Source organism: Hemicordylus capensis, chromosome 1 (assembly GCF_027244095.1).
Source record: "Hemicordylus capensis ecotype Gifberg chromosome 1, rHemCap1.1.pri, whole genome shotgun sequence".
In the NCBI taxonomy this organism is placed as follows: domain Eukaryota; kingdom Metazoa; phylum Chordata; class Lepidosauria; order Squamata; family Cordylidae; genus Hemicordylus; species Hemicordylus capensis.
Window position 1 is genome coordinate 113,120,485 of NC_069657.1, and position 21,866 is coordinate 113,142,350.

General features: G+C 44.4%; 1 protein-coding gene across 2 annotated transcripts in view; it reads left to right on the forward strand.

Moving 5' to 3' along the window:
- The window catches only part of SPON1 (spondin 1), a 541,453-nt gene that overhangs the window by 197,473 nt on the left and 322,114 nt on the right, over nucleotides 1-21,866 (forward strand). For both annotated transcript variants that reach the window (XM_053265111.1, XM_053265102.1), the window contains exon 5: nucleotides 2,727-2,849. In XM_053265111.1, the coding sequence (XP_053121086.1) occupies nucleotides 2,727-2,849 (123 nt within the window). The remainder of the gene's footprint in view (nucleotides 1-2,726; nucleotides 2,850-21,866) is intronic.

Consider the following 21,866-nt stretch of genomic DNA (forward strand, 5'->3'; position numbering starts at 1 on the left):
CATGTGACTCATAATTACACTTTGAAGTGATCATAGTGAAGTAGGAAGGTTGTAGCCCACAGCACATGGATGATGCGCTCCAGTGTCATGGGGGTAGGCAGAAGGGCAACGGACAGAATTTAACTTTCAAGGTCTATGTTAAATTAAACTGTATAAGAGCTGGCAGTATGCCATAGTATTTCAAATGTCACCCTGTTGGTACACATGGATTGAGTGCTTTTGGAACTCCTTAATGAAGCAATCATTGGCCATATCAAGACAAACAATACTTGTACTTCAATTTGGGATGACTGAATGGTCAGTTAAAGGGTGGCTTTCAGGACCAAACTACACATGTCATGAACTGCATTTTATAGAGATGGGCTTCCAAATGGAAGTGCTTCTCTTCTGCAAATTATAGCCTGGTGGGCCATGCCCAGCAGCCCTTCAATTCCATTGAGAGCTTCACCAGTTGCATCCCAAGCAGGGGCTGCTGCACCCCAGCAAACCAGAGCCTCCAAGTGGAGGAGCACAAGATGTGCTCAATGGAAGTGAAGGACTGCTGGGAAATGATGGCCTGCTCTCTGTGTAATCGTTAACATGCTGAGAAACAGGTGTTGCTGCTTTGATTTTTTTTTTTAAAAAAAATATCCCTACATCCTCCCTAAGCTGCTTATTTCCTACATTAGAGCTACTTTCCCCCACCCATGAATATCTTTCCCTGAAGCAACTATTAGCTGCTTTTTAAAACCATCTATTAGATTGCCCAGTCTTCAGTGATTAAAAGGGAAAGCACATTTCCCCTGAAGGCAATGCCATTTCACATTTTGGGAAGACAGCTTCCACCTTTTCTTTAGATGGTAGACAGCCCCCCTTCCTTCCCTCACATGGCTGAAATTAATTGCGGAGGGCGGGGGAAGAGGAGCACTGGAAGGCCATCCCTGCAACACCTGCTTAATGTCATGTGTATTTTAGCCCTCAGTGCTTGTGTACTGAAGAAGCATAGAAAGGGGACTTACAATTCAGCATCAGAAGAACAGAAGGAGATTTTTGTTCACACTTAGGAAGATGACAAAAAATCACTGCCTCTGTATGCAGATGCCCTCAGCTACTTTTAAAATATGTGTAGGATTTGCAAACAGCTTCTTTTCACTCACACACTGTGCAGATGTCACAGTGAACCCATGGTTCCTAGCTAAGGATCACCAGTGGACATAACACAGAACCAATGGACCCATGGTTCTGCTCCCCCCTCCCACTGCACATCTGTCTGAATTTGGACATTCAGGAGAGCTCCTTCTTTTCAATCTGACTGACTGCAGAGAGGAAGGGAACTGGCTGCCTGGGCTTCCTTCTTTACTGAAGGACTGTCCTGGCAGACAATATCAGCCAGAGTGAGGGAGGAGCTTCCTCCCTCAACTCTGGTTGCAAAGCAACCAAACTGCGGTGTCAGCATTCAGACATAATGCTGGCACCGCAGAACTGGAGGTCCAGATGGCGGACCTCTCTACAAACCAAAGATACAAATCACTGTCTGGGGAGGGTCCATTTGCTGCAAAACTGCGGTTGCCCACCTTCGGATGTACACAAAATGAAACCAGAGGTCCCTTCACCTCTGGTTTTGTGTTACATGTGAATGTGGCCAATAGGTTCAGCTACAGACCTTCTGCTGTTGGGTAAGTTATTAACTAACACACATTATGCTCAGCCTTGGCTTGCTTCCATTTCCTTACAGAATGAAAGTCGTAAGAATGCAATGACTTTCTTATGGCACTGTTTGACATGGAACAAACTGAGATTGTAGCTACCACTGAAAGTAGTATGTTAACAGAGGCCCTATAACTTTTCATGTCAGTCTGCAATGGAGTGTGAAATAACTATGGCATTGGTTTGGTTTGGATGCTGCCACAACATGGTACATCAGTAAGCCTGTAATCCTGGGTGCACTTAGCTTGAGAGCACATAACATTAAACACAGTGGCTGACATCCAGACCAGTGTTCTCTCTAATTTTTTTCACCAGTGTGCAGAATGAGTTTTGTTCTGGGCGGCAGTATCAAGGCAGTGTGTGTGCACATGCATTCAGAGTGGGGCCTTCCTGATGCAACCTGAGCAGGATCTAAAATTAACTGAGTGGACATTAAAAAAATGTGTGAGTGCACACATGTGTGCACACCTTAGAGGGAACACTGATCCAGACTAATTCAATGTTTGTGCTGCTAATGCTGCACTTGTTCTAGCATGGATAGGACATTTTTTGTTGATCTCCTCTTCCTTCTGAAGCCCACTGTCATCCCAAAAATATGTCCCTGAGGGCTGCATGGCTTGCTGGGACATTTTTTTGGGAGACACAGTGGGCTTCAGAGGGAAGGGAAGATCGACAAAATTTGTTTCTCCCGCTGTAGCAGCATCACTGCACCAGTGCTTTGTTATTCTGGTTGTCGGCCAGTGATAATTGCATCAGAGAAATTCAGATACCCAAATATTAAATACCTGAAGAGGTAATCTGTTCATATGAAATCATGACAAAATCAAATTAGAGTTCTTCAAATTGAGCTTAAGTGAATCTTAGACTGCAATAGTACTGGCATATGTAGAAGTCTATGTCTAAGTACCCCAGCCCACCTATTTCTTGTGTTTTGCTTTGTTTATCATTCTAGTACAATTTTTTTCAAATGTTGTGGTGTTGAAATTACTCATAAAACAACAAACAAACAAACAACAAAGGCTTTCTCTGCTTTCTTTTAGACTCAGCCATGGAGGGTGTGACTGATAAACCAATCCTAGATTGTTGTGCCTGTGGAACTGCTAAATATAGACTTACCTTTTATGGAAACTGGTCAGAGAAGACACACCCAAAAGATTATCCACGTGAGTGCAATTACTTGCTCTTATTGTACTTTCCCATACTATTGTTTTAAACTATGCCATGCTCAGAGGACATATACTTCTAGGGGTGTGCACATACCAAAAACTGCAATTTGGCTCAAATTCAATTCACCATTTAAAAGGAGCTTGCCTTTGCTTTGACTGGGCTGCCATGGTACTGGAGTGGAGCCACAGGGACCAGTAAACCTGGATGCACACATGCTGCCTGCCTTATATAGCAAGTCTCATCATGCATCGACTGCATGACAGAGTGCATGCAGTACCCACAAAATGATGGGAAGGTGGGTAGCATCATTGTTGGCCTCTGACCCGGGGAGGTGGGGCTGGAAAAGATTGAGTGGACCAGGGATGGGGTTAATATAAAAAACAAAGGAGGTGAGGTGTGGTGGGGGCAGGTGGGTGATACCTCAAATGGGGGTGGGGCAGGGTGCTCGCCATCACTGCCCCAGGGTGCACTCGCCACCTCAGGCTGCCTTGTATTCTATCTAGCAGTCTTTTATGTCTTTTTAAGTAGAAGTTTGTCCCTCTGAGGATCCTGCAGAGAAGGGGTGGGTGTGGATTCGAAAAGGAAAAGGAGGAAAAGGAAGGAGAAAAATTGGGTTGTTTCTGAATAAAGATTAGTTAAGCAAGCCTAAGATTGCTTTGAATTAATGAGGGTAACTATAAAACAGAGCCACCACTGCCCGGGAAGGTGTCAAGACATCAGTGAAAGATGTCACAATGGAGGCACCCTCAGCATGTCCCCCTTTTAATTCTGAGGACTGGGAAAGTATCATCCAAACCAGCTCTGAATAAAATACAGAATTTAGATCTACACATGGAATCGTGTCGGACCCTAATTATTTTGATCCAAAGCCACCTGGTACATACATGTCAATATAAGAAGCTGCCTTATACTGAGTTAGACTGTTGGTCCATCAAGGCCAGTGTTGTGTACACTGACTTGCAGTGGGTCTCTAGGATTTCCGACAGTGGATCTCTAGGTTTCAGACAGGAGCCTTCCTCAGTCCTACTGTACCTGCCAGGGGTTGAACCTGAGATCTTCTGCATGCCCAACAGATGCTCTTGCACTGAGCTATAGCCCATTTCTTTCATGGAATTCAGCACAAGCAGGGCCTGCCCCATTGTTTCAATACTGGTGAAAATCCCACCTCTACCGCTAGCAGTTATGACAACAAACTATCAGCTCAACTGCATGAACATCTTTGTATGATTTGGAGCTCACAGATGTATTCCAGAGTTAAGAACATAAGAACTGTTCTGCTGGATCAGGCCCAAGGCCTATCTAGTCCAGATCCTGTTTCCCTATCTAGTCCAACATCCTGTGGTCCACTAGGTGCCTCTGGGAAGCCCACAGGCAAGAGATGAAGGCATGCCCTCTCTCCCCTGCAACTGGTATTTAGAGGCATCCTACAGGAGACAGGTATTTAGAGGCATCCTACTGGTATTTAGAGGCATCCTACAGGAGACAGCCTGTAGCTATCAAGACTAGAAGCCATTGATAGACCTGTCTTCCATGAATCTGCCCAAGCCCCTTTTAAAGCAGTCCAGGCTAGTGTCCATCACCACATTCTGCGGCAGAGAATTCCATAGAGTATGCACTGTGTGAAAAAGTGCTCCCTTTTGTTGGTCCTAAATTTTCTGACAGTCAATTTCATGGTATAACCCCTAGTTCTAGAGTTGTGAGAGAGGGAGAAAAAATTATTTTTATCCTCTCTCTCCATACCATGCATAATTTTATAAACCTCTATCATGTCTCCCCTTAGTTATCATTTTTCTGAACTAAAAAGCCCCAGATGTTGTACCCTTGTCTCAAAACGAAGGTGCTTTAGGCCCTTGATCATCTTGTTTGCCCTCTTCTGACCTTTTCCAAATCTAAATGTCCCTTTTGAGATTTTCAATCCCCTTCCTAATGATTCCAAGCATGGAATTTGCTCAGAGGCAGAGCTACAAGTGGATGGGCGCGTCCCAAGAACACACACCATACTGCCTCCAAGGTAATCTCACTCGCTCCTCTGCCCCCCACCTCTTCCCTGCTGGCCAACTGGCCAGCCATTCCTGCTGTTGCTCACCACCACACTCCTGCTAGCTTCTTCCTCCCCTGTGGCATGCCGTGCTCCCCATCCCCAGTGGGGCACTATGCTCCTGCAGCACGCTGCTGCTTCCCAGCCAGTTGGGGTTCTGACTCGAGGTGACTGGGAAGGAGAGCGTACATGAGCCCTGTGTCATCAGAGTACATGTGCCCTCTTCATGCCCAGCCATCTTGGGATAAGAGCTGGCTGAAGCACAGTGTGCTTTCAGTAGGAGCATGCTGCTGCAGCCACCGTTGTGATGGGCAGAAGCTGATGCCACTGCTGGGGTAGGGATCACTCTGCCACTGTGTGGGGTGGGGGTTGCCTGTGAGAACATGGGCCACTTATGCCCTCACTACTTATGCCCTCACTACTAATAAAGGTTTTGCCTTTATTACAGCTGCCTTTTTCACACTGAGTCAACGCTTTCAATACAGTCCTCCACAATCCCAAGAGCCCTCTCCTGGTCAGTCACCAACAACTCTAACTCCACCAGAGTACATGTGAAGCTGGCTAGGGTTTTTTGCCTCCATGTGCATCACCTTACACTTACTTACACTGAACCACATTTACCATTTTGTTACCCCTTCATTTAGTTTGGAGAGATCCCTTAGGAGCTCCTCACAATCCGTTTTAGATTTCACTGCCTTAAAACAGTTTAGTGTAATCTGCAAGTTTGGCCACCTCTCTGCTTACCCCAACTACTTAGAAAGGAGATTCTGCCTTGAGGGAGTTACAAACAACAACTGAGCAAATATGCATAGAAAGCAGGGTTCTTTCAGTTTTATAGTTTTTTGCGCATTTTATCTGGACTTGCCTTTCAGATCTCACATTTTATCTTTAAATATTGGCTTCACATTGGTAACAATGAAGCCAAGCAAATGACCTGGAAGTTTGAGTCACATTCATTTTCTCTTTAAACTTTGATAATATGTTGTCCATTGTGCAATCTTTATTAAAGGCTTTGTATATAGTTTTACTTTCTAATATTGCCTTCTCCCCATGTGGCTAGCTGACATTTGCGCAGCCAGAAGTTTGTCTATATATCAATTGTTATTTGATATAGTCTACATAGATTTTTGTCTCAACTTTATTAAGTTGAATACCGCCTGGTTCAGATATAGAACCGTGCACGTTAATAAAAGAGTTAATACTGACATATTAAAATTTGTGGGATGAATTTGTGGCTGTGCAGCTGAGACTGCAGAGCAAGTTAAAAGAACTGACTATTCTTGCAGTCACAGTAAGATTCTATAGGGACAGTAGATGCAGCAGGGTATTTGATTCAGGGTATCTGTCAAGTTTATGGTCTGGGTCTTTTGTTTCTGTTAACGAATCATATAAATTGATGATATTATTTTGTTATATCGTTGGCATTTTTCCTAATTATGTGAATTCCTTTCCTCAGTTTATTTACTTGTTTCTTTGGATAATGAATACATATGAGTTGCTCTTTGAGCATATAAGAGGCTGGGCCTCTGTTACAATTGATATTTCAACCTACTCATCAAACAACCCCTCTGATATTGCGTTCAGGAGAAAAACTCTGCAAACCTCTTGTGACTTTGTAGTGCCTTAAAAATAAAGCAGCCCTCACAATTGAATTGTGCATACACAGGTTAGCAAACAAAAATATTAGTTGGATATCTAAGAAGTCCAAGGGTAATCATAATTATGCTGGTGACACCGCATAGCCAAATGAATGTCTCAGAGCCCTTCGTTTCTGGAGAGAACTATCAACCCAATATAAGTCTCAAGACCCACCACTACCATGCTTCAGGATGTGGAGAAGTAACAGTGAATTGGCCTGTGTTACCTTTGTTTGAACATAGTGAGCCGGGTCTCATGATCCGTGAGACCCGGTTTGGGGCAGTGAACAGAGAAAGAGCCCTGGGTGACCGGATTGGCCACCCACACGATTGCCGGCTCTGTGACGGAACCGGTGGGGGCTGGGGAGTTTGGGGGCCGCACGGCCCCTGGAAGCCCCAGTATGCCCTGCGCAAGCATGCAGGGCATACTGGGGAGACCCCCAGAGCCAAGAGGTGGTTTTTTGCCTCCCCTTGGGGGTCGACTCATGAGTAACGACACCGCAGAGCTGCACCATGGCTACTCACAATCAGATAGCCCGGGTTTGTGGAGCGATCGCAGCTGAGCCCGGTGGTTCTCACGATTGAAGAAAATCAGGCTAGTGGAGGCTAGCCCAATTTTCTTCGATCGTGAGAATAGCCCCAGTATTTTCCTGTCACCATCTAGTTGATTTCTAGAAAAACTGAGCATCTTCAGCCAAGTGTTAAGAAGATTCTGCCAATTGGAGGTACTGATAAGCCTCTTGTGGGCGGGCGGGGGGGGGGACCAGAGGAGTTGTCATGTGCCAGATAATGCACTTCATAGAGGAGGGCCTGAATACAAATAGTGTACTGAGAGAGATTCTGTTGGCAGCTCAAAATTAAACAAAATATTTACCTGTTACTTTTTCACCATGTGGAGAGGGAGAAGCATACAGGTGCTTAAGACTCATTCCAGGGTTAGTGAATGGACTCGCAAGTGGCAACTGAAAATTTTCTAGCTGAAAAATGTACTTCAAGGTGGATCCTGCAGCTTTTAATAGAACTTAGTACTAACTACATGAGCCTCGACACACAGTTATTTTGGGCTAGGCAGGAGCCTAACCCAGGTCAGTGCAGTGGCGAGTCACATGAGCAGTGCCTCCATCAAGGTTTGCTAACCCCGCACAACCATGCTGTTGCCATCCCCCGCCCGCCTGCCGCTTCCACTTTCTTCCCCTGCCATCTTTCCCACCTTGCCTGCCAGCCTGTTCGCTGGCGTCGCTGCTTTCTTGTCCCCCTGCTGGCAGCTCGCTCATGAATTCTCACGAGACCTGCCACGCATGGGATTAGTGATAGGTGTTACTGAGATGTGTGTGTGTGTATACACACACACACACACCACACACACTTTGTGGGTGTTCAGTGGTCCAGCACTGTCACTAGAGGCTCAAGTGGCTCTGTGGCTTGGAGTGCCTTTTATCAGCTTTGGCCAATACACCAGCTGCGACCTTACCGGGACAGAGATAGTTTGGCCACAGTTACTCATGCTTTGTAATCTCGCTTAGATTACTGTAATGCATTGTAGCCCTGTATGGCTTTAAAGCCCTAAATGGCTTGGGACCCGGTTACCTGAGAGAGCGCTTTGGCCCATATGTTGCAACCTGGACCTTAAGGTCTTCTTTGGAGGCCCTCCTTCAACTGTCCCTGCCAAACAGGGTGAGGCGGTTGGATTCTAGGGAGAGGGTCTTTTTGGTAGTTGCGCCCTGTTTATGGAATAGCCTCCCTAGTGAGGTTCACCTGGCTTCATCATTTTGTTCTTTTAGATGCCAGATGCCTTTTGGGTCACTCAGGCCTTTTAAATTTTGATTTTTAAATTTGATTTTAAACTGATTTTAAAAGAGTTTTTAAATTGATTTGTATTGTATTTTGTATCCCTCCCCCCTTTTTGGTCTTTTATGATTTAATGTGCTGTGTTTTTATTGTATGTTTTAATCCTCTGTTGTGAGCACCCAGAGAACAATTTGTTATGGAGTGGCTAACAAATAAAGTTGTTGTTGTTGTTGTTGATGATGATGATGATAATGATGATTCTCACAGGAACTCTCTAGGCAGGGACCTTCTTCTGCAAGCCTCTGTATCCTCTCAGGATATTTTTGTATACCACAGCTATTCACTACACATAATTATTAAATGTGTGATTTTACTTAAACAGCAACCAAGTAAAAAACCCTCATACCTGAAATTAGTAAGTATAGGCATATAAAACAACCAGCTAATCTCTAGGCAGGGACCTTCTTCTGCAAGCCTCTTGATCCTCTGAGGATTTCACCTTTTTTACTAGATATGATAGTCCTTTCTCAAGTTCCCTTCTCCCTACTGGACAAGCCTATGAGGCTATTCACACACATGTGCAAAACTGGGCTGAGGACCCGCCTACGGAGCCTCCCTTGAAAACAAGGTTAAGGGAGCGAGCGCTCCCTTAACCCTGTTTTCTGGATCACCTATCAGCCGCGGCTGCAAGCAACCAAAACTAGCAGACTCGGGGGGAGGGGGATCCCCATTACACACTGTGCACTCAGACAGTGCATTATTGGAACTCCAGGGGGTGGGGTGATGTGGGACGACACGTACTGGCACCCGGACCGTTGGAGCTGCCAGCAGGAGCCAGTGCTCATCTGGCTCTATATCATCCAATCTTTTAACCCTGAAAGGGCAGGGGTTACACACTGGACTGGGTATCACAATCCATGAGACCCGTTTTTTTCCTTTGTTATGTAGCTTATAACACTATGTTATTGTGTGTAGAGGCTCAGTATGTGCTTAGGATCACAACCCATAACCTTTACTATAAGCACATTTTGTGCCAGCAATTTCTATTGATGTGGCTAGAGCCAGTGAGATGCACTGGACAGAATTCTGGGTTTAGATGTGGAAGGTGAGAGTTCAGATCCCATTCAGCCATGGAGCCAAGTTCTCCAGCTAACTTGGGCATAACTATTTCATAGTCCACCCCATCACACAGAAATGTTCTCAAAATAATATGAAACAGAACTATGCAGCATTTTGTACCCCAAAATGCAACATGAAAATGCTAAGCAATTGTTGAAATAAGTGAAACATAAAATTCTGTTAAATAAATGTACTATGAGTGGGATCAAAGACTGTAAGGAGGGTGGAACTCTCAGTGTGCAAATACTAGGGGCTCTTTGTGGAGCAAGGGATAGAATGCTGCAATCATTTATGGGAAACATGGCTTCAAATGTCAAACCCTTGTCAGCCAGGAATTCACCTGAAGAAAATTCTAGTACACTCCCCCTGGAAAACTGAGTGATGTACAAGCAAGTTGAAGCAACCACTTCAGAGGAATGAGAGAACCATTTAAAGCACTTTATACACTTAGGAGCGGTTGAAGAGATAAATAACAATATAGAAATCTTGATAATTTTTGCCTAGCTGTCAGGTAATAAGGAAAGGATTAAGTGTTGTTAAACTTTATGGTAGTGATAAAACACACACCAAGAAGTGCAGCCATTCTTCTTGATTTGTTTGCATTCCTATGTAACTTCACCTCATAAATATGAACATATTTTATCCTCAATTCTGTGGCAGCAGTAATTATTCTCTTTGCTTATTGTCATCCACAAATGGGATTTTTGTCACTGATTTTGACACTAATGCAGACAGCATTAACCCCTGCAAAATAACCCACAGCAAATTGTAACTATAAATCCCTGTGAGGCCAGAAAGCCTTTTCTCCCATTCACATACCCTGGTTTTAAAAAAATGAAAAGTACCTATCAAAGCTGCTGTTTATTATTCAGAGGTTATGAAACTACTAAATGAAACAAAACCGTATCCTCTCTGTACCATAGAGAATCACCGCGAGGCGAGTCTCACAATCGGTAAGACTCGCCGGAGGGGGTTCTGCAGAGAGAGCGGCCTTAGCCCGTTCTCCCCACAGATGATCCAGGCTGCAGTCCTGGGCAGCCAAATTGGCTGCCCACACGACTGCCGGCTCCGTCATGGAACTGGCGGGGGCTGCAGGGATTGGGGGCTGCATGGCCACGTGGCCCCTGGAAGTTCCAGGATGCCCTGTGCAAGTGTGCGGGACATCCTGGAGAGAACCCCAGGGCCGGGAGCCTGGTTTCAGCCTCCCGGCGGGGGTTTCCTGTTACACCGTGGCAACACATGATCGAAAAGGCAAGGTTAGAGGAGCACTCGCTCTGCTAACCTTGTCTAATGGGAGGGCTCAAGGGAGGGCTAGTTAGGAGGGCTAGTTAGCCCGGTGGATCTCATGATCGCCAAAAAGTGGGTGGGGAACTTTTTGGCGATTGTGAGAATTGCCTCTGAGTGTTTGTCGTGGTACTTAATACAGAAATGTCCATAAACATGTTCTCAGCTAGACAGCATTTATAAAGTGACTATTTTTTTTAATTATCTATCAAATTATATTTCACTTGCTGGATTAATTTTAGTAGATTTCTCATACTGAGCATCTGGTAGAACTATTTGTTAGAAATACTTAGTACAGTAAATTATTATTGTCTATGTCTAGTCAGTGCTGAAAAGAAAGGATAGTGTGATGTCCAGGCCACATAATTCTCATGTTTCTAAGGAACAATTTTTCTCCCTGTTGAGAGTAAATTTTGAATAAAAGCACTGCATTTATTAGATTTCTATAGAAATAAAACAAGCTTTAAAAAGAGCTTAGCTTTCCCTTTGCCCTGGGAGCTTTAATATTACTAGCTTATAAATAAGATACAGCACTTAAACTTTCTTTTGATGTCTCCCTCTAAGTTACTTACAAACTTTTATTTACTAGTTCATCAGCCAAAGTGCACTTTAATACAGATCTAATTTTTAAAGCTCTGTTCTTGGCAGAATATGCTTGCACAAAAATACACACTTGAGAATTTTAAATAATAAAATGCAGCCTTGAATGTGGCTGAATCATTTATTAGGAGACATAGATGGAAGTTTGGGGCTTAGCTTCAGCATTTTGTCTTGGTTGCATTGAATTACAAAATATTTTGCTGGCTTAAGCTTTCATATTCCATATCCTGATTTGGGAGTAACTCCAGTTGAGATCAATGGAGTGAAATCACATGCCAATATGTGAAATATTATGCCCAATTGTTGAGCATATTTAAGAGAAAGTAGGTTCCATTGAGCTCAGCGAGACTTCCAAGGAAATATAACCTGCTTAGGATCAAACTTCACTACTTGTACTAGGAAGTGATTTGTACCCTACGCTCAAGCATTTCAAAGGAACAAAGTGGCTCACAGACCAGGGGGTCTATGACAACTCACCACAGCCAACTCACCACAGGGATAATTCACCACAGGGACAACTTGCCGCAGGGAACAGCACAACTCCACTCCCACTGCAAGCCCATCCAGTCACTTTGGCTTTTGATCTGGAGGGGATAAGCAGGAGAGAGGCGAGAGGAAGCTAAATTTCCACCTACCACCCACCAAAGCATGTCTTTCATGTTCTGCAGTAGAAGGAAGAATCTCTCTGCATTCCTACCTGTGGGGTTGTGCCTCATGAGAAGTGAAATGTCAGGTGCAAAGCCTGCACCAGAGCTTTAGAGCAGGCGAGCTGCCATTTTCCTCCTCATATTGCCCCTTTGCGAGTCTCCCCAAAGCAGCAGCAGACCTTGCTGCTGAGTTCTCTTATTAAAGCAGATTACCTCACGTGTATCCCAGGGATATTAACAGAACACTTGGGGGATCTGGTGTGTATTTTGAATTGTTTAGCAAAACTCTTAGGAGGAGATTTCCTGGCCAAGGGGTGTGTGCGTGTTGCATTGTTGTTTTTTAATTCTCTGCAGGAAAGTACAACTCACTGCACCCTATGGACCAGCATAAAACTGCTTACATGGCAGAGAAGATATCAAGATGCCACGCCAATCATTCACTCTGCAGGATTGTACAGACTGTTAGGCTTTTATCTATTAATCTGGTCATATTACGGGGGGGGGGGAGAAAAAAACAAGATGCTGTTCTACTAAATGAAGTTATCACACCTCTTTCACTGCAGTACTACAATGTCATATTTAGACAGCAGAATCAAAATCTGAGAAGAGTCACAAATGTTTTTTTGATTTTTTACTATTGCATTTTTGTCATCTCTCCAGAGAAGATAAATAGTTCAGATTGGTGACAATATGAAAAAGGGGCTATTTTGATCCAATATGGCATTCTGGTCATAATACTGCTCTGGAGTCAGTAACAATTATACTGTGGACTTGCAGACATCTAGAAGCCTGAGCATGTATACACTTATCCAAGCTCTGGCAGTTGTACAGGGCTGGGCCCAGAAACAGAGTGGGGAAATTGATCCACACCAGACATTTCAATTCTCATAAGGCACAACCCCACATGTAGGAATGCAGAGAGATTCTTAGACAGTCTACCACCACACCAAATACAAGCATGTTTTGACAATTGTGTGGTTATTTTGAAACCCCACAGTGTCCAACAGGAGGCTGTGTTCTATATGGGGAGGATGCTAGGAGATATGCCAGTTTTCAACATGTGGATAATGCGGCCCAGATGAGATAACTGATATGGGGAGGATGCTAGGAGATATGCCAGTTTTCAACATGCAGATAATGCAGCCCAGACTACAGCCCAGTCTCTTGTTCGTGCAAAAATAAATTAATAGATAAAAGCCTAACAGTCTGTACAATCCTGCAGAGTGAATGATTGGTGTGGCATCTTGATATCTTCTCTGCCATGTAAGCAGTTTTATGCTGGGCCATAGGGTGCAGTGAGTTGTACTTTCCTGCAAAGAATTAAAAAACAACAATACAACATGCACACACACCTTGGCCAGGAAATCTCCTCCTAAGAGGAGGACATCAGTCTGAGAAAGAGGGAAACACTCCCTTAGCAGGGACCACTTCCTTGGGTGATGCTCCCATATCCTCTCTCACAGAGGATACTCCTCCAGGGTGGCTCTTAGTAGTGGGTGATTTGACCATTAAGGGCATAGAAGAGATGGGCCTGTGACTCGTGTGTAGACCACACAGTTACTTGCCTGCATGGTGCAAAGGTTGTGGATGTCACACTGCATCTAGGTTGGTTGTTGCACAGTGCTGGGGAGGAGTAAGCTGTTGTGGTGCACATTGGCACTAACAATGTGGGGAAATGCACTTGGGAGGTCCTGGAAGCCAAATTTAGGCTGCTAGGTAGCCTACTGAAGTCCAAGACCCCCAGGGTAGCATTCTTGGAAGTGTTACCTGTTCCACGTGCAGGGACAGTGAGACAGGCGGAGCTGAGGGGTCTCAATGCATGGATGAATCGGTGGTGCCAGGAGGAGGGGTTTAGATTTACTAGGCACTGAGATACATTTTGGGGGAAGTGAAGCCTATACAAAAGGAAAGAACTCCACTTGAACCAAGATAGAACCAGACTGCTGGTGCTAAAAATCAAGACGGTCTCAGAGCAGCTTTTAAAATGACGCCTGGGGGATTGCTGGCGAGAACAGGGTGGCATCTGCTTAGGCCAGCAAAATCCCCTAAAGTGTGAGGGTGAACATGTTTTGGCTATACCAGAAGGGGACAGAGTAGGGCCAGGAGTTGAGCAGAAGGAAACACAGGACAGCTTGCCAAATAGGTCAAATGATAGTAAGGGGGATAGCACATGCCAACACTAGGTGAGGGACCCAGCGTATAGGTGTCTGAATACCAATGCTAGAAGCCTCCGAGCCAAGATGGGTGAGCTGGAATATTTGGTTACTAATGAGAACAGAGATATAGTGGGTGTAACAGAAACCTGATGGAATGGTGAGAACCAGTGGGACATGATTATTCCTGGATATAAACTCTATAGAAGGGACAGGGAGGGTAGGGTTGGGGGAAGTGTGGCACTGTATATCAAAGAAGGGATAGATTCCAATAAGCTATAAAACCTAGGTGGACCAGAGTCCCCCACAGGGTAATCATTATGGGTAACATTACGAGGACTGAAAGGAAATGTGTTACTAGGGACGTGCTATCACCCTCTGGATCAAAGCGCTGAGAGTGACCTGGAGTTGGAGAAACAAATAATAGAAGCGTCAAAGAGAGGCAGGGCAGTAATAATGGGTGACTTCAACTACCCACACATAGACTGGGTAAATTCACATTCAGGTAATGACAGAGAGTCCAAATTTCTAGATGTGTTAAATGACTGTGCCTTAGAACAGTTAGTCGTGGAACCAACCAGAGAGATGGCAACTTTGGATTTAACCCAGGACCTGGTGCAAGATGTCAGAGTTGCAGAATCATTGAGTAGCAGTGACCATAGTGTGATCCAATTCAGCATATATGCGAGTGGAGAATTGTCAAGGAAGTCCAACACAGATGGACTTCCAACACAGATGGACAGATGTGTTGGACTTCGGAAGAGGAAACTTCTCAAAAATGAGGGGACTGGTAAGAAGGAAGTTGAAAGGGAAAGTCAGGAGGGTCAAATCACTCCAGAAAGAATGGAACTTATTTAACACCACAGTACTAGAAGCACAGTTGGAATGTATACCAAGAAGGAGGAAAGGTACCACCAAGTTCAGGAGGATGCCAGTGTGGCTAACAAGTAGAGTCAGGGAAGCTATAAAAGGGAAGATTTCCCTCAGAAAATGGAAATCCTGCCCGAATGAAGAAAACAGGAAGGAACATAAACTCTGGCAAAAGTAATGCAAGAACACAATAAGGGATGCAAAGAGAGGTTTGAGGAGTATATAGCTAGAAGTGTCAAGGGGGGTAACAAAAACTTCTTTAAATATATCAGAAGTAGAAAACCTGCCAGGGAAGCGGTTGGACGCTTAGATGATGAGGGTGTGAAAAGGATTATTAAGGAGGATAAGGAGATGGCAGAGAAGCTGAATGAGTTCTTTGCATCTGTCCTCATGGCAGAGGATATTGACCTTATACCCTCTCCAGAATGAGTTTTTCAGGTTTAGCGGCTGAGGAACAACGTGAATTTGAGGTGACAAGGGAAGATGTTCTAAACTGTCTTGAAAAGCTAAAAATTAACAAATTGCCAGGGCCAGATGGCACCCACCCAAGAGTTCTTAAGGAACTCAAATGTGAAATTGCCAATTTCCTAGCAAATATATATATAATTTACAATCAGGCCTGTACCAGAGGACTGGAAAGTAGCCAATGTGACTCCAATTTTCAAGAAGAGGTCCAGGGAGGATCCAGGAAATTACAGGCCGGTCAGCTTAACTTCGGTGCCAGGTAAATTGATGGAAAGCATACTTAAGGAAAAAATTGTTAAACTTATAGAAGAAGAACAGACCTTGTTGAAGGAGAACCAGCATGGCTTCTGCAAGAGAAAGTCTTGCCTCACTAACCTTTTGGAGTTCTTTGAAAGTGTCAACAGGTATGTGGATAAGGTGATCCGGTTGACATAGTATACTTGGACTTCCAAAAAGCTTTTGAGAAAGTTCCCCACCAAAGGCTCTTGAGTAAACTTAGCAGTCATGGAATAAGGGGACAGGTTCATGTGTGGATCGGTAACTGGTTGAAGGACAGGAAACAGAGAGTAGGAATAAATGGACAGTTTTCACAATGGAGGTAGGTAGGAAGTGGGGTCCCCCAGGGATCAGAATTGGGACCAGTGCTCTTTAACTTGTTCATAAACAATCTAAAAGTTGGGATGACCAGCAAAGTAGCCAGATTTGCAGATGACACTAAACTATTTAGGATAGTGAAATCCACAATGGATTGTGAGGCACTCCAAAAAGATCGCTCCAAACTGGGGGACTAGGCTACAAAGTGGCAAATATGGTACAATGTAAGCAAGTGTCAAGTGATGCACACTGGGGCAAAAACCACCAACTTCACATATATGCAGATGGGATCTGAGCTGTCGGTGACTGACCAGGAGAGAGATCTTGGGGTCGTGGTGGACAGATCATTGAAAGTCTCAGTGTGTGGCAACTGTGAAAAAAATCTAATTGTGTGCTAGGAATCCTTGGAGGGGGGTTGAAAATAAAAATGCTAATATTATAATGCCCTTATATAATATTATATAATAAAAATAATGCCCTTATAAAAATCTATGGTGTGGCCACATCTGGAGTACTGCGTACAGCTTTGGTCACAATATCTTGAGAAGGATATTGTAGAACTGGAAAAGGTGCAGAAGAGGGCAACCAAAATGATCAGGGGCCTGGAATACCTTCCTTATGAGGCTAGGCTGGTGTTTCTCAACCACCATTCTGCTGACCGGAGCCGGTCTATGAGGAACTGAGTGCTGGTCCACACCAGACCTTGAAGAATTAAACACACACACACCCTAATTTTGAACTGGTGGGGGCCGCCCCCACTGCCACCACTGCCAAGAGCTCTTTGGAGGTAGTTTTTAAACAGGCAGCCTTCGCTGCAGGGCTCTGCCTTCCTCCCGAGTCCCAGGCAGCCATTTCTTGCTCCCAGACAATCTCTCCAGTCTCTCACGTGATGAGAGGAGAGACTGAGAATGAGTGACGTCACCATCCTGCGAAAAACACACGAGGCAGGTAGTGGGGCGAGTGAGAGGGAGTGCTTGGCTTGGCTGGAGCACTGCATGCATTAACTCTGTTCTGAGTCTGACTACTACTACTACAGAGGAACGAGGAAGGAAGGAAGGAAGGAAGGAAAAAGACAAGAAACAACATAAACAAAAGCAAGCAACAGTGCTGGTCAAATGAAAAAGGAAGAGGGAGGTGAGGGAGAGATAAGAAGAATGAAAGGGGCGGGGGCAGGCTGATTGTTGACTGACTCACCAAAAGGGGATAAAGATAAAATAAAATGGGATCTTTTAAAAAAAAAAAACAAGCATGCAGGAGATAACAAGTACAATTTGTGTGAACTGAGAAATCAAATGGGGATGGGGGAGATGAAGAAAGGGGTGGCTGGGGTGGGCTACTGACTTTCCAAAAAGGGGGTGATGATAACATAAACCGGGGGGTGGGTGGGGTTTAATAGCAAGCATGCAGGCAGGAGAGAGAACTAGTGCAATGTGTGTGAATTGAGAAAACCCGTGAAAAAATGAGATCATGAGAAAGGGGATGGAGTGAAGGCTGAGTGTAGCAAGGTATGAAATGGTGAATGGAGGAGAGGGAAGGAGGGAAAGAAGGATGAAGAAGAGACCCACTAAACGTTTTCCCACTCATGTGTGGGTACATAGTACTTTTTCTCCTTAAACTTCTGCTTAAAAATCATTACAGTTGTAAAAACCTGGATATGAATGTGTGGTATGAAGGGTTAATCTCCCACCCCATTCCTTGTGGTTTACTTTTCTAATGTGGATGCCATATTGATGTGTAAAGTTCATTACCATAACATTACCTTTCCAAGGGCTGCGTGTTTTAGTTCTGAGTATACTGCTTGGAGGTGGGGGGGTTTTATGACGTTTGGTTCCAGACTTCCAGTATGATATGAGATTTCAATTTTTAAGCTTCCTATCAATTAAGTTGATAGGTTGGTTATGTGGTAGCAATTTAACATGCATTGTCCCATTTTGCTAAGCAAGGTCTACCCTGTTTTGCATTTGAATCTTCATGTGATCAATGTACAGTATTCCCCTTAGGTCAGGGGTGAGCAAACTTGGCCCTCCAGCAGATGAACTGCAACATCATCCCTAGCATGAGTCTCAATCCTGTCTAGTTGCTCTAGCTAGGAAACAATTAAATTTATTTAATTAGATTCATAGTTTTAATACTGAATGTTTGCTTTTAAACTATTTTAATTTTAATGATTTTAATGCTTATAATATGCTTTTAATTGTAAACCACCCAGTTTGGGGCGGTATAGAAATTTGTTAAATAAACAAAGAACTTCAACGTGAAACCCCTTTACTAACTGCTGGTTGGTCCTTGACTCCAAAAATGTTGAGAGACACTGGGCTAGGCTACAGCATCTGGGGCTCTTTACTATGGAAAAGAGGCCGACTAAGGGACACATGATCTAAGTGTATAAAATTATGCATGGAGTGGAGAGAGTAGACAGAGAGAAATTTTCCTCTCTCATACACAACACTAGAACCAGGGGTTACCCCATGAAACTGAACGTTGGGAAATTTAGGACCAACAAGAAGAAGTACTTTGTCACATAGTGCATAGTTAATCTATGGAATTCCTTGCCATGGGTTGTGGTGATGGCCACCAGCTTGGATGACTTTAAAAGGGGTTTAGACAGATTCATGGAGGACAGGTCTATCAATGGCTACTAGTCTGATGGCTGTGGGCCATCTCCAGCCTCAGAGGCATGATGTCTCTCAATACCAGTTGCAGGGGAGCAACAGCAGAAGAGAGAGCATGCACATACCTCTTGCCTGTGGGCTCCCCAGAGGCATCTGGTGGGCCACTGTGTGAAACAGGATGCTGGACTAAATGGGCCTTGTGCCTGATCCAGCAGGGCTGTTCTTATGTTCTTATGACTTCCAGGCTGCTTAGAGAAAAGAAGGCTTCAAAGAAACAGGATTTTGGATTTTAAAAAGAGTGGGTATAGAGGAAGCCCAGAGGGGTGCTGTGGTTTTCATACAACCCCGTCCTTCTGTTTAGGGGTTATTGGACCCTCCTGGCTCTGGCTCAGGTGCAGTTGAAGGACCTCTTTCCTCAGAGATGGACTGGGAATCAGGAGGTAGTAGCGGAGAACCAAACGCAGCTCAGGGGATAGGCATCAGGGGGAAATCCAAAGGGTATCTGATCTAGTAAAGCCAGCTTCTCATAGTAATGGTGTGTGCTGGGTAGATCGGGCCAGCAATAGAGGCTGATCTGGAGGCTGAGAGCAAGGATGGTGTGAAGAACAAGACCTGGCCTGGTGTTATGGTGGATATAAAGTCTATCGCCCAAACAGTAGGTGACTCCACATATAAAGACCCAATGAAGCACACTGGTTTAAGAAACCAGGGCCAGTTATAGCCCAAAATGGGCCCTGAGTCAAAATACCGGCCACTCCTACCTGAGAAGGGAAATTCCAGTGAATCTCGAAAGGATCCACTATTTTGTGTTTGTTGTGCAAGCTAGAGCACAATGGCATGAATGGTCAAGAAAAACCTGGTTTTGTAAACGGACTGAATAAATGTGCAAGGATGATATATCTCAGGTCGGAAGGACCTGGTTAACCAATTAGTAATTGTAATACTTTTTTGTGATGGGGAAGGGAGTTGCATTCACAGTGACTTATCTGGCTTTCCTGCTGAGGTGATTAGCGTCAGCTTGCTTGAGGCAACTGCAGTGGAAGAAAGTAAAGGGTCAATCTTCAGACAGAAAGACCTTGAGCATGGAGTTAACTCGAAAGCTAACTCTGGTCTACTTAGACATTCCCTAATGGAAGGAAAGACGTGAGACAAATCCCTTTTCAATTCTCTTGGCAGCTGTTGAATCTGGGGGTGACCATCCCACTGCCTGATAAGTGACCCTCAGGGACATGTCTTGATTGTAAGATAATGCTTCTGGAGCATGGGGAGAGCACTGAAAATAATTGTGCTCCTGCACAAAAGTGCCCATGGTTCAGAAATGCCAAGGCTAGTGCTGCATGCAGCATTAATCAGGATGTCAGCCTGTATTTGCAAAACTTGGGATGGGCAGAGGGCTGACATACTTCTAACATGATAATGAGTTGCATTTGGCTTCTTGGGTCATAAGTTGTGCTCGTCTGATTTAGCCACTTTCCTCCATTTTCTCTTTAACAGAACTGCATAATATGTTCATTGTCACGTCCTAGTCTTTTCTTCCAATCCATTTCAACTAAAATCCAGTTCTCTGTTCCTGCTTGGGGCAGCAAATATATCCCCAGGAGTTCTTGTCTGCACTGATCAAAAACAAAGTAATAATTGATAGTCAATAGAGTAACAGGATCAGCTCATTATGTTTCTCGGTCATGGGTTTAAATCTATACTACTCATGTTTGAAACAAACAGGTGTCTAAAGATTTTTTGTGACTGTTGCCATGCACTAGGGTTGACAAATGCCACTGATGTGAAGGGATAATGGGTGGATGAAGGCCGGAGGGAGAAGGTGTGGCCTGACAGAGAAATGAGAATGAGGGAGAGGAGAAATGGTGGTGGTGATCAACCAGGTATGTTGGTGCCCACATTTTCACTGCACCTCATGAAAGGGCCAGCCCTGGAAGGCAGTGGTTATGCTGACATTTCCCCCATCATCCTAATCACAGTCGCCCCAAGAGAGAGAAAGAAGCAGAATCCTGATTTACATTGAGATTCATAGCTACTGGGGTGGGGGCAGGGACGGGATGCAGAAGTTTCTTGACAGCTTCAGGCTTTTATCTTCTCTTTTGTAAACAACCAAGTTGCCCTCATGATTGGAGAATTCTGCGTGGATGGGAAATCTGTCAGAATGTTGGATAATTTGGCTAAAATAGGTAAACGGTGAAGACTGAATAGTTTAGACTGTCACTCCCTTTTTCTGCTCTTCCCCCTCCTCTGTCACTGTAACCCTATATGGGCTGGGGTGCACCTAGGAGGGGGAAAAGGAGTAATGAATGAAGTGAATGAATATTCAGAACCCATTTGTGCCTCTACATTCCTTTCTTTATGAGCAATTAAAGAGTCAGTGTTTCACTCATGATTACATGAGTGCACACCCCTCACACACATAGCTACACGCACACATTTCACTCACTGCAGTGGCTGACATCTAGACTAACATTGCATGCATTGAATCATGTTTTACACGTGCAATGGGAAGAGGCGATTTTGTCAATCACTCTTCCTTTTCCCAAAACTATGTCACTGAGGGTCCAGCAGGCAGCCCTTATGGATATTTATTTAATTTATTTATTTATTTATTTTTGCATTTTTATACCGCCTTTCGTTAAAATATAGCCCCAAGGCGGTTTACAAAAGTTAAAAACATACAATAAAAACACAATAAAAACAACATGCTAAGAGTATAAAAACATATAAAAACAAGCATAAAACAATACAACAAATAAAAACACCCAGAAGCAGCAGTAAAAACAATTATGTAAAAGCCTGGGTAAAAAGCCAAGTCTTTACAAGCTTTCTAAAAGCCATGATGGAGTCCGAGGAACGAATGGCCACTGGGAGAGCATTCCAGAGTCTGGGGGCAGCAACAGAGAAGGCCCTGTCCCGAGTGCACGACAGCCGGGCCTCTCTCATTGTCGGCACCCGGAGCAGGGCCCCCTCAGATGTCCTCGTCAAGCGGGCAGCAACCCTTGGGAGCAGGCGGTCCCTCAAATACCCCGGGCCCAAACCGTTTAGGGCTTTAAAGGTCAAAACCAGCACCTTGAATTGGACCCGGAAACGAACCGGTAGCCAGTGCAGCTCTTTCAGAATGGGGGTGATATGTTCCCAACGGGCAGCTCTGGATAAAACCCTTGCTGCCGCGTTTTGCACTAGCTGCAGTTTCCGGATATTCTTCA